Source organism: Notolabrus celidotus, chromosome 6 (genome assembly GCF_009762535.1).
Source record: "Notolabrus celidotus isolate fNotCel1 chromosome 6, fNotCel1.pri, whole genome shotgun sequence".
Taxonomy (NCBI): Eukaryota; Metazoa; Chordata; class Actinopteri; order Labriformes; family Labridae; genus Notolabrus; species Notolabrus celidotus.
In genome coordinates this window covers 1,693,093-1,706,014 of record NC_048277.1, presented here as the reverse complement: position 1 = coordinate 1,706,014, position 12,922 = coordinate 1,693,093, and the positions used below count along the sequence as shown (strand labels likewise).

The following is a 12,922-nucleotide window of genomic DNA, read 5'->3' as shown; positions in this document are numbered from 1 at the left end:
AAGTGAAAGTGCAGCTTAGTGCAAGACTGTTGGACTTCCAGACCGGAAGACCAGAGGCAGTACGAGTCAGCAGTAACAGATCCAGCACCCTCACAGTGAACAGAGGGGACCCCCAGGGATGCGTGCTGAGCCCCCTCCTCTTCACCTTACTGACCCACGACTGCACACCGCTGCACAGCTCTAACCTTTTTACTAAGTTTGCTGATGACACGACCGTGGTGGGTCTCATCAACAACGGGGATGAGACAAACTACAGGAATTGTGGTGCGCACACAACAATCCCCCCCCCCCCAAAAAAAACCAAAAAACAACAACGCTGAGGTCTGTCATCCTCCGGACTGAAACACACACACTCACTTTGATTTTAAATTGCACTATAGCAATGTTTTTGCACTGTTTTAAACTGTATTTCATTATTTTTATTAGCTTTAATTTTAGCTTAGCTTTTTCTAGCTATTTCCTATGTTTATCTGTTGTTGTTGTTGTTGTTGCTAGGGTCTGAGAGAGAAACATAATATCAAATCCTCTGTATGTCTGGTGCATACTGCAGTTTTTGACAATAAAGACGACTTTGAACTTTGAACTTTGAATATCCAGCATTTATATATATATATATACAGTCTCTGTTTATATATACATATTTACATATATATGTATATATATATATAGACAGAGACTGATACAATAAAAGAAATACACATAGTGAGACTTGAAGGAGTGTGCATTTGCTGCTGTTTGTGTGCCAGGACTTCAAACTGAACATATACTCGACCACAGTGGTGTTAACAATAACTTGTTATTCTTATGTTGCCCTTGTGTTTGTAATATAAGAGTGAATGCAGCTTTATATTTTTTTTTTGTGTGTGTGTGTGTGTGTGTGTGTGTGTGTGTGTGTGTGTGTGTGTGTGTGTGTGTGTGTGTGTGTGTTACCTGTGCGTTGCTGGGGAAGCTGGCCCGTACTATTCCAGGCAGCAGCTTGTTGTGTATGGCTGTAGCGGAGACTATCTGAGCTGAGGACATGGAGGAGATGCTTTGCAGAGCCTTCTCCTTGGCATTTTGGTCCTGCACAACAACCAAGTATTACATCAACTATTTCATCATTACCATCATGAACACACAACACAACCTCGGACCTCATCAGGACTTCACACTCAGTTATTAAATACTGTATTGCTATTTATTTAGCTTCATCAGAAAAAACAGAAACACCAAACTGGAAGTGCGTCTTCAAAGCGAGTGTGGCTCTCACTGTTTCATTTTTAATTGTGTATTGACACAACCCAGTGTCCCCATGACATGTTGGCCTTATCAGAATACACTGTGTTAGCTGAAGAGCTAAAATACACAACCTTAACAGGCTTTACTGTGTCCACCTGATAATCTGACACATTTAGTGCCTAAAATGACATCAAACTGAAATACAAAAAATGTCTGATTCACAATACATCGGGGACTGGTACATTATAGACCTGAGATTCTGTGAATCAGTATGCTCCAGGCAAAGGAACACTAATGTGTGGTGTCTGAGAATTGTGGGAAAGTGCTGAAAATAAGGCGTTTTTTAAAATTTAGTTCAGGGGTAGATATCTCCCCCCTGAAAAGACCCTGCTAGGGGGGTAGTACTTTTCAAAGGTCCCGGGACTTTCGGGGGGCAGGGCCTGCAATGCTGAACGTGTCTGATTGGTAGATTAACCTGCAGTGTTTTTATTCCTCCCTCCGTCCACAATAACATCACACACATCTGTGATTCACTTGATTTCTCTTTCTTTCATTAGTTTTGATTTGTTCTATCTTTTTGTATGTGTGTGTACTTTTCAAAAGAAGAAGCTGTGATTCTCTTGATTTAGCAGCTTGTAACAGTAGTCTTCTCTCAGCCCACCGTGAATGCGTCTCTCCCGGTGTTACGGTTTTAAAAGTGACCCTGTAAACTGGAGACCTTCAGCTGAACGTGTCAGTGTTTGTGGAGTTTACACAGCTGTTGAAACACAGAGGGAGTTCCTGGGAATGCAAACTAGTTTAGTTTTTATTAAGATTTCAAAAGATCCTCATCAGATATTTATTGATTGTATAAAGACGTTTATGAGGGATGCATCCGGCTGAAAGTCTCCAGTTATCAGGGTCGCTGTTTAAACCAAAACACCGGCCGATCTCTGTCACGTCTTTTTGAGTTCAAAAGGATTTTAAAGCCGTGTTGAAACGTCTTTGCTACTCGCGCTTATCTCCTCTCACGTGTTGATTCAGTGAATCCATCTGTGATGAAATATAGCACCATCTAAAACAGACCAGCTGAGTCTCTTCATGCTAACAGGCTAACTGTTGTGTTGCTCATAATGATACCTGCCTGTCCGTCTGCTTCTATGGTGTCATCTGTAATGAATGGCATTCCTCTTTGTTTTACTGCCCTCTACTGGTCTGGTGGTGTAGTGCATTTACTTTTTTTTTCTCCATACGTCACTGGCCTGATTTACACAATCTACCCGGGACTTCAGCCTGCGGTCTAAACGCAGACAACAATGGGGGCACAGGAACCTTTTAGTTCAGGGGAAAGTAGTTCTGGGGTCTAAAAGACCCTGGAACTCTGTAAAAACTCACTATCTTAAAGGAGGATAAAACCTAGGGTTTGTGTTTATAAAAGAGCAAAACCGATCCTCTATTCAGCGGGCAGACTAGCTTTCCCTCCGCTTCTCTTCTACTCCAAAACAGCTGAACTATCCCTTTAATGTCACTCTGCTTCAAACCTGTGACCTGAATGATGGAGGTCAAGTTAGTTAACAAGATCTCACATAACACAACATCTGCTGATTCAAAAACAACTGTGCATTCATTTTTACTCTTTCACTTTACTACCCAGCTATTTCCTCCTTTAATGACAAACACTTCAGCTGTAACGTGAGAACAAAACAAAGTATTGTTTGTAATCAACGTGAACAAACCCTCTATCATTCTTTTGTGACGGCAAACATCGATTCATCATCATCTTATTTCCATCTGTGTCCTACTTTGTTTCCTTTCTGCTTAAATTGAGTTTCATTTAGTTTTTCTACCCCAACATATTCTATTGATTTCACTGTGTTGATATTTATTTAGTTTCTTTTCTTGTTTAGTCTTTCATTATTTACCTTTCACGGTTGTTTTCTTTCTGTCTTTTTCCTCTGTGAAGCACTTTGGGCTGCGTTCTTGGATGCAAGGTGTTTTATAATCAAAGTTGAGTTGAGTGAAATGGTTCATTTTGTCATCATAGTTTCCAATGACATACAGACTGTCATTTCTAGGTTTTTGTTTGGCTTATTCCTGCTGTAATTTTGATTTCACTCCCTTCAAATGTTTGTAAATGTGGTAACTACCTGATTTGATTTTGAACAGTTTTTACTCTGTAGGTGGCGCTGTTTCTGCCTGTTCATTCAGTGTTTAATCCTCACCACACAGCTGTGATTCATCAAATATGATGTCAAATCAAAGCCACGACAGAGCTCTGACCATGAGGAGTCACCAAACACTTCATTATTTAAGATTTCAGTGTTTCCTTCATACAGACATCACAACCTCTCACCTTTAGCTTTGACTGGAACTCCCTCGATTTCCTCCGCGCTAAAACCTGAATATGACTCGATACCTGGAGGAGAAAGGGAGGAGAGGAGAGGAAATAGAAGAGACAAGGAACAGAGGAGAGAAGAGAAGAAGAGAAAGAAAAAGGGAAGAGTGAAAAGATGAGCAGAGGAAAAGGAGGGAAAGGGATGTGAAAAAGGGAGTGAACGAGAGGAGAGGAGAGAGGGGGAGGGAGAGAGGAGAGAAAGGGAGGAAAGGAGAAAGGGAGAAGAGGAGAAGATGAGATTAAAAAAAGAAAAGAGAGGAGGAGGGAAGGAGAAGAGAGGAAAAAATTGAGAGAAAGGGAAGTGAAAAAGGGAGTAGAGGAGAGGAGAGATGGGGAGGGAGGGGAGAGAAAGGGAGGAAAAGAGAAAGGGAGGAGAGGAGAGAAAAAAGAAATTTAAAAAATAGAGGAGAGAAAGGGAGGAGAGGACAAATAGAAGAGAAAGGGAGGAAACGAGACGTGAAGAGAAAGGGAGAAGAGGAGAAGTGAGGAGAGGAGAGAAAGGGAGGAGAAGAGAAAGGAAGGAGAGGAAAGGAAAGGAAAGGAGAGGAAGAGAGAAAGGGAAGAGGAGAAGAGACAGAGGAGAGGAGAAAAAATAAGGGAAGAAAGAAAAAGGGAAAGAAAAAGAGGAGATAAATTGGGGAGAAGAGAGGAGAGAAGAAGGAAAGAAAAAGGGGGAGGAGAGAAAGGAAGGAGAGGAGAGGAGAGGAGAGGAGAGGAGAGGAGAGGAGAGGAGAGGAGAGGAGAGGAGAGGAGAGGAGAGGAGAGGACAGGAGAGGAGAGGAGAGGAGAGGAGAGGAGAGGAGAAATAGCGAGGGGGGTTGGATGGGAGAAAAAAAGAGGAAGGACCAAACAGTGAGTTGCCATGGTTATGAAAAGAACGATTGCCACACTAGAAGGGTACAAACAGACACACACACACACACACACACACACACACACACACACACACACACACACACACACTCTCTCTCTCTCTCTCTCTCTCTCTCTCTCTACACCCCTGACAACAGTGAGCAAACACATCTATGCACAGACCACAGAGATACCTGGAGGCCAGAGACTGAGATGGTAAACCTCCGTTATTCCAGTTTAAACATGTGAGAGGGATTAAAGTGTGACACAGCAGATATACCTGAGAGGTCACACCTGAAATCACTCTGTATTCAAAACTGCTGTTTTATTTAAAACTCTGATTACTACAGTCATTTAATGATGGTCTAGGTATGGTAAAAGTGGTACCTACTGCCACCTTTTGAAAATAATTTGATCATTTCTGCAGGAATAAAACATCAGAAACATACGAGAGAGGATGAGGGCCACTGAAAAAATTAATTGAGGATCTTTTTTAAATTTTTTTATTCATTATTCTGAGATTAAAGTCAGAGTTCTGACTTTTTTCTCAGAATTCTGACTTTAATCTCAGAATTTTGACTTCAATCTCAGAACTCTGATTCAAATCTCAGAATTCTGACTTTAATCTCAGACTTCTTTCTTTAATCTCAGAATTCTTTCTTCAATCTCAGAATTCTGACTTTAATCTCAGACTTCTTTCTTTAATCTCAGAATTCTGACTTTAATCTCAGACTTCTTTCTTTAATCTCAGAATTCTTTCTTTAATCTCAGAATTCTGACTTTAATCTTAGACTTCTTTCTTCAATCTCAGAATTCTGACTTTAATCTCAGTCTTCTTTCTTTAATCTCAGATTTCTGACTTTAATCTCAGACTTCTTTCTTTAATCTCAGAATTCTTTCTTTAATCTCAGAATTCTTTCTTTAATCTCAGAATTCTGACTTTAATCTTAGACTTCTTTCTTCAATCTCAGAATTCTGACTTTAATCTCAGACTTCTTTCTTTAATCTCAGAATTCTTTCTTTAATCTCAGATTTCTGACTTTAATCTCAGTCTTCTTTCTTTAATCTCAGAATTCTGACTTTAATCTCAGTCTTCTTTCTTTAATCTCAGATTTCTGACTTTAATCTCAGTCTTCTTTCTTTAATCTCAGTCTTCTTTCTTTAATCTCAGTCTTCTTTCTTTAATCTCAGAATTCTGACTTTAATCTCAGTCTTCTTTCTTTAATCTCAGATTTCTGACTTTAATCTCAGACTTCTTTCTTTAATCTCAGAATTCTCCTGGCGTCAAGTACCTTTTCTGACTTGCTGCTTTAAAATCAAACGTTCACATGAACTTCTGAGTAGGATGGCTTTAAAATGCTGTTACCCTTAAACTTAAACATCAATGATCACAGTTTCACATTGCAATCATTCATTTTGTCATTTTGTAAATCAGTGTCATCATCATTATTTCTGCTATGGTTCATTCTGCAGACAGAGGGATTGAGTTGAGTGCATGCTTCCATCCTTACCTGTTTTCTTGTCCGTGTCTTGCCTGTTCGGAGCTTGATGTATCTGGCTATCAGTTCATTTCGACCTGCAGGGAGAACATAGAATGACAGGTGTACTCTGTTTTCTCTCAAACACACACACACAGAACACACATTAACATCAAACATAATCTCACTATCTCTCTTTCTCACAGACAAACACAATTAGAGACCCGATGACCCCGACAAACAACTTAGTGCCTTATTTACCGCTGTTGACCCTGTGACCCTGTGACGTGCAGTTTCACACAGTTGCGCTGTAATCACTGTTACCCCTGTTGAGCCCTCCGCACATACACACACATACACTGCACATACACACACACATACGCAGAAAAATCACACACGGTACGGCAGAATGGCTGAATACACATGACCCAACAATACAGGCATTCATGCAGACTGGCCGTCCCCTGATTAAAGGAACCAGCAGGCCAGCTGTACCCATGCTTGCATGTGCACACAAAGGCGCGCACACACACATACACACACACACACACACACACACACACACACACACACACACACACACACACACACACACACACACACACACACACACGCACACACAATGCTGAATAATTCAACCCATTGAATGGAGAGCACAGCAGACTCAGCATGACCTGGCTAGTATAGATTAGTGAGGAAAAGAGAGGCAGAGGTAGAGAAGAAGAAGAAGAAGAAGAAAAGTGTTACATCAAGAGAGCCTGTGATCAGGAAGTGTGTCTGTGCTCTATGTGTTCAAGTCCAACTTATTAACTAACAACAAAAAAAAAGGTGGTGGTTAGTTTTAAATGTTTTATAAGAGGCTATAATCTGAGGTGGTCTTTTTTATCTTGTGTGCACAGGATAACTACCCTGAGTTAAGCTGAGGTTTGCCTCCTAGAAAACAGCTAGAATGTGCCTCACCTGTATTTTAACATGCCTCTGATGTGTACATTTAATTATAACTCTTATCCTTTATATTATCTCAAAACATGCATTTAAAGTGTACACAAACAGATACATGAGCTAGCCAAACTAGCTTCCTGTGACAGGCTGTAAGCATGTTTAATTCAACATTTTTTTACATGGACCTGCTGAGGATTTCTTGGGTTCTGCAGGCAGCCTCATATGGACTCTCAAAGGAACTGCAGACTTTTTATTAATAATAACAATAATAATTTATTTGTAGAGCACTTTTTCAAAAAACAAGTTACAAAGTGCTTCACATGGGCAACAAAATAAAACCGGCAGTTCATAAAAACACACCAGTCAAGATGAAGAAATAAAAGATGTTTTAAAAGACATAACATTCCCCTGAAAGAACTCTAAAGGAATACAATTATTTTTAAAATATATTTCTTAAGACGGTTTAAATTAAATAAAAAATAAAATAATTTTAAAATATATTTCTTAAGACGGTTTAAATTAAATAAAAAATAAAATAATTTTAAAATAGATTTCCTAAAATGGTTAAAATAAAATAAAATAAAATAATTTTTAAATATATTTCTTAAGACGGTTTAAATTAAATAAAAAATAAAATAATTTTAAAATAGATTTCCTAAAATGGTTAAAATAAAATAAAATAAAATAATTTTTAAATATATTTCTTAAGACGGTTTAAATTAAATAAAAAATAAAATAATTTTAAAATAGATTTCCTAAAATGGTTAAAATAAAATAAATCAAAACAATTTTAAAATATATTTTCTAAAGACGGTTAAACTCAAATAAAATAAAATAAAAGAATTTGAAAATATATTTCTTAAGACGGTTAAAATAAAGTAAAATAAAATTCAGATAAAATCAGGAAAGGCTCTACGATAAAAGTATGTTTTCTGAAGAGATTTAAAAGAGCTCACTGACTCATTATCACACTGGCTTAATATTATCGGACATGGAGGCAGACATGTGGCCTTGATATGCAATAAGCCTAGTTGAAATAAGTTTGTTTTGGTTAGTGTTATTTTAGTGTTAAGTGTTATTTATCTAAGCGGTATGTTTGAGAGAACCTCCAAATTCCATATCAAACACTTGGTAGTGATAATAATTGGATGTAAGGTCTTTACTGCTAACCCTGTAATGCTTCGAAACAGACTGAAATGAACAGTGATGCCTCCCTATGACCTGCAAAAGCAAACTAGACCATTAGCAAAAAGATTCATAATTCTGGAAGTCGCAATTTGTATTTGTATTGCAAGGGGGTAGGTGTCAGCTGAGGCAATTTACAGCATGGAGGAGAACACTGTTTTTCTGTTCACCACAGCAAATACTCGTGATTGTTGTAAAAGCAGGATGACATTTTTCATCAAACAACATGACTTACACATGAACAGGAAACAAAGATATGAGCGGTATCTTTTTTGTCCACCAGGGGGCACAAAAATCAACACAAACAGAAAGTTCCTCACAGGAGCTTTAACCTCTGTGGTGTAGCTCATTAACCAACAGGGAGCTGCATTTTTGCATTCTGTGTTCTAGGTTTAAAGGACTCATGTCTCAGCAGGATGCAGAAAAACTCGTCCATGCATTTATCTTTAGCAGACTAGACTACTGTAACGGGGTCTTTACAGGACTCCCTAAAAAGTCCATCAGACGGCTGCAGCTCATACAGAATGCTGCTGCTCGAGTCCTAACAAGGACCAAAAAAGTAGACCACATTACTCCAGTTCTTAGATCTCTACACTGGCTTCCTGTCTGTCAGAGAATAGACTTTAAAATCCTGCTGATGGTTTATAAAGCACTGAATGGTTTAGGCCCAAAATACATTGCTGATCTGCTACTACTTTATGAACCACCTCGACCTCTGAGGTCATCAGGTACTGGTCTGCTTTCAGTTCCTAGAGTCAGAACGAAACATGGTGAAGCAGCGTTTAGTCATTATGCACCACATATCTGGAACACACTCCCTGAAAGCTGTAGGTCTGCTCCAACTCTCACCTCTTTTAAATCAAAGACTAAGACTTTTTTATTTGCCACTGCCTTCCTATCTTAGATTATTTTAACCCACTTTAAATTAAAATTTTAATGTAATTTTTAATATATTTCTAATTTTCCTTTTCTTTTCTGTTTTATCATATTTGTCATTTTAATTATGTTCTTTTATGCCTGTCTGAATGTCTCCAATGCTTTTAATGTTTTAATGTAAAGCACATTGAGTTGCCCTCGTGTATGAAATGCGCTATACAAATAAAGCTGCCTTGCCTTGCCTTGCCTAGGTTTGTCTTGAGCTTGGTGCTGGTCCTGTACAAAATGTGAGTAGGTTTTATTGGGGACTATATTTTTTCTTGCTAGAAATAAAACTGTAAGTACTGCAGATCCTGTCATTGGACTTGCATTCTTGGGCTGTACTGAAGTAGTGACTATGGAAGCGAATAAGAACAGGAAAGGAGCAAATGCAAAGTGATGATCATAGCAGATAGGATTTGTCTTGCTTTAGGATATTGTTGCTTTCATTTTAATCTCTCTGTGCTCAGAAAAATGTTACCAATAAAATATAAAATCAAATAAATCAAAATGCTTGGAATAATGTTATTGAGAAACAAACAAGAACAAATAAAATCAAATAATCAAAATGCTTTGGATAATGTTACCAAGTGGAAAAAATAAATACATTGAATAAATCAAAATGATGTTACAAAGAAGTACATATAAATAAATACAATAAAATAAAGAGTATTACATTACTAAGAATAAATAAATATATATAATTGAATAAATGAAATGCTTAGAATAATGCTGCAAAGTAGAAAAAACTGCTTCCTGCTTCATTCACATATTCTCTCTCTCTCTCTCTCTCTGTTATCCTTATTCTCTCACTCACTGAGGTCACATATCTATGCCTTGTTCACACAACACAAGAGACACGGGAGGCATACACACCTGCTATCCTAAACAAACAACTTTATGTACACGCAAGAAAATATACTGAGCGCACAAGAGGATAACTTTTGCACAAGATAAAAAACCCCCACATCCTTCCTGAGTTCAGGGGATCTGTGGTGTGCTCTTAGGTTGGTTCGTCTCCTGTTCTGTGTTCTGTTCTGTGGAAAAGCAAAGTCAGGCCAGCTGGCCAACTGATGGTCAAGATCAGCACTAAGCCAAACCTCTACACACTACCCAAATGGCTCACAACAATAGCCCTAACTAACAAGCAGATGGTGTGTGTTCATGTGTTTGTGTGTGTTCATGTGTGTGCGTGTGTGTGCATGTTTGTGCATGTGTGCATGTGTGTGCATGTGTGTGTGCTCTGACCAATCCCACTCTCACTGAGATAGGGAGCTTAGACTGATAAAATCTACAGCTCCCTATGCAGGTGTTTCCCTTCTAGCAGTAAAAAGCTGACTGACAACAGCACACACACACACACACACACACACACACACACACACACACACACACACACACACACACACTCAAGCAGAGTGAGTCCTGGCTGCGGAGGCTGACATCTGACTCCAGAGGGGCCAGCTGGTCTTTCTAGGAGGCTTAACGGTGAATTATCATCCTTCACTAACCCTGCGGCACACATCCCTCACTCCTGCCCTCCCTCTTTCTCAAAAACTCTGTGGCACACACACAAAACTCACAGACTTCCCCTCCAACCCCCCTCCCACTCTGTCCATCCATCCTCTGTTCTGGCTGTTCTCGTTTTCCCCGCCTCTTGTAGTGAATGGGCTTCCCTTCTGTTCCCTCCCTCTTCCTCTAGCTCTCTCTTTCCCTCTCTACTTGCCCAGTGAAAGACTTCAAGGCCAAAGTCAGATGGTCATTAACCATGACGAAAAGGGCCCCCCCACCCCCCATCCGCTTCCAGGCTGAAGCCGGTCTGTGTGCAAGCATGATATTTAAGGAGACAGTGCTCTCTAAAATCTCCGAAGGAAGCGTTTAGTTTGTGAATCTGGGTGATTCAGTAAAGAGCTGAAACAGAAAAAGAAGAAAGTATAGTTTTGGGTATTATCAAAAGTCAAAATGTGTATTATAATATAATAATAATCTAATCATATGTACATTGTTGATGCAACTTAACAAAAGGCGCTCATATATGTATCTGTCACCATTATTGTATAATCCTGTGAAAGCTAATAAAAAAATATATATATATAAAAGTCAAAATGTGATTATATTTACAGTGATACGGATAATGGATCCTATCTAACATCCGGGTTAAAGCACCTTGAGTCATTGCAACATGCTTCCTTGTTATTTTTCAGCTGACACATCTTCATTTTCCTGCACAGTGACCATGGGAAAAGAAAATGGACTTGCACCCATGGTCATGTTTGTCTAACAGCAAAGTGTGGACAGCCTTGATATATTCTTAGTTGGTGTTTTTCTGTGGAACTTGGAAGAAAGTGTTTTGTTCAAAAAAGGAAAACTGTGGTAGTGAGCAGGAATTAAGAGCTTGGATCCAACGCTCCAGTTCTCTTCTACTTCTAGTTCAAAGCCTCACCGGCCGCTCTCAGTAACAGGTCGACGGTGCATTGTTGTGTACCCTGAGGAGACCTCAGAGACAGCAGGGGCTGAACTCTGACCCAAGGTGTTTGTTTGGGCTCATTACAACATACACAGGATTGTTTCATATTTTTGAATGAGGGTTTCTCATTTTTTTGAGATATAAAGGACTCAACACATCATGCTGTAACCCTTTCATTTATTGCAACCAAGCTGCCATTGCCTTTGAACAGTAGCTTTGCACTGCACCTTTATTCTGCCAGATGATGTCATCTCAAGGGTCCAACAGGTGGTGACATCATCTTTTACAGGAGACCGCCAGCATAGGTTTGCAGTTATGAAGGGCTGTGGTCTACTCAGTTCATTTCTTCAAAAGGCAGTAAATAATATAATAATAATAATAATAACAATAATAATAATAATAATAATAATAATAATTATAATAATAATAATAATAATAATAATAATAATAATAATTATAATAATAATAATTATAATAATAATAAAATAATAATTATAATAATAATAATAGTAATATTAAAATGAACAATGATAACAATAACAGTAGTAATAAGAATACAAATATTACTTGTAATAATAATAACAGTAATAATAATAATAATAATAATTGTAATAATAATAAATAATAATAGTAATAATAATAGTAATAATAGTAGTAATAATAATAGCAATAATAATAATAATAATAATAATAATAATAATAATGATGATAATAATAACAATAATAATAATAATAATAATAATAATAATAATAATAATAATAATAATAATAATAATAATAATAATAATAATAATAATTGATAAGACTTGTATAGCTCTTTTCCAAGTACTCAAAGAGAGAGAGAGAGGTCAGGTTTTGAGTTGTTCTATAAACGAGTCAAGAGAGTCAGAGTTCAGGATGTTTGGAGGGAGAGAGATCCAGAGATGGCAAAGGCTAAATGGGACAATGAATAAATGGCCATACATGTCTCAAATGTATACTAACCAAGCAGCAACCTCCGGCCAATGCGGAAGTGTCCACTAGAGGCTGGCTCAGAGACTACATTTTGAGGTGGTATCAGCATTATGTTGAAGTTGTTGTTCTGTCCCTTTCACATGAAAAATAAAAATCACTGCAGGTTTACCAAAATACTCTACTTCTCAGAGTCCTAATCAAACAGTCCAAAACACATGTTCTAAAGTGCATGGCACAGGGTGAATTAGGCACAACGGTTGAATTAAGTCCCCTGATTATTCAAAGGTGTTTTTTTGATTATAGCCTAAATCAAACCAATCAGTGTCAGCTCTCAAACAGGGATGGATGAGTGGACAATTAAGTAGAGTCACAGCAGCATAACTTCATTGATTATTAACTACTTAAAACCTGCCGACAATGTTGGACAGGATCTAATGATGGCTAACGATGTGTGCTTAACATCAAAAAGAGCCAGACTGAGGATTAGTGTTTTTGGTGCTGGATCACTGGATGTTGTACTGTTTGCAGAGCTCACAC

General features: G+C 38.1%; 1 protein-coding gene across 1 annotated transcript in view; it reads right to left on the bottom strand.

Moving 5' to 3' along the window:
- tead1a (TEA domain family member 1a) overlaps nucleotides 1–12,922 on the bottom strand; it is a 62,353-nt gene that overhangs the window by 18,195 nt on the left and 31,236 nt on the right. Inside the window, exons 3-5 of the mRNA XM_034684813.1 lie at nucleotides 5,956–6,020; nucleotides 3,551–3,613; nucleotides 931–1,062 (exon numbers count right to left, since the gene is read on the bottom strand). Coding sequence (XP_034540704.1) covers nucleotides 931–1,062; nucleotides 3,551–3,613; nucleotides 5,956–6,020 — 260 coding nt within the window. The remainder of the gene's footprint in view (nucleotides 1–930; nucleotides 1,063–3,550; nucleotides 3,614–5,955; nucleotides 6,021–12,922) is intronic.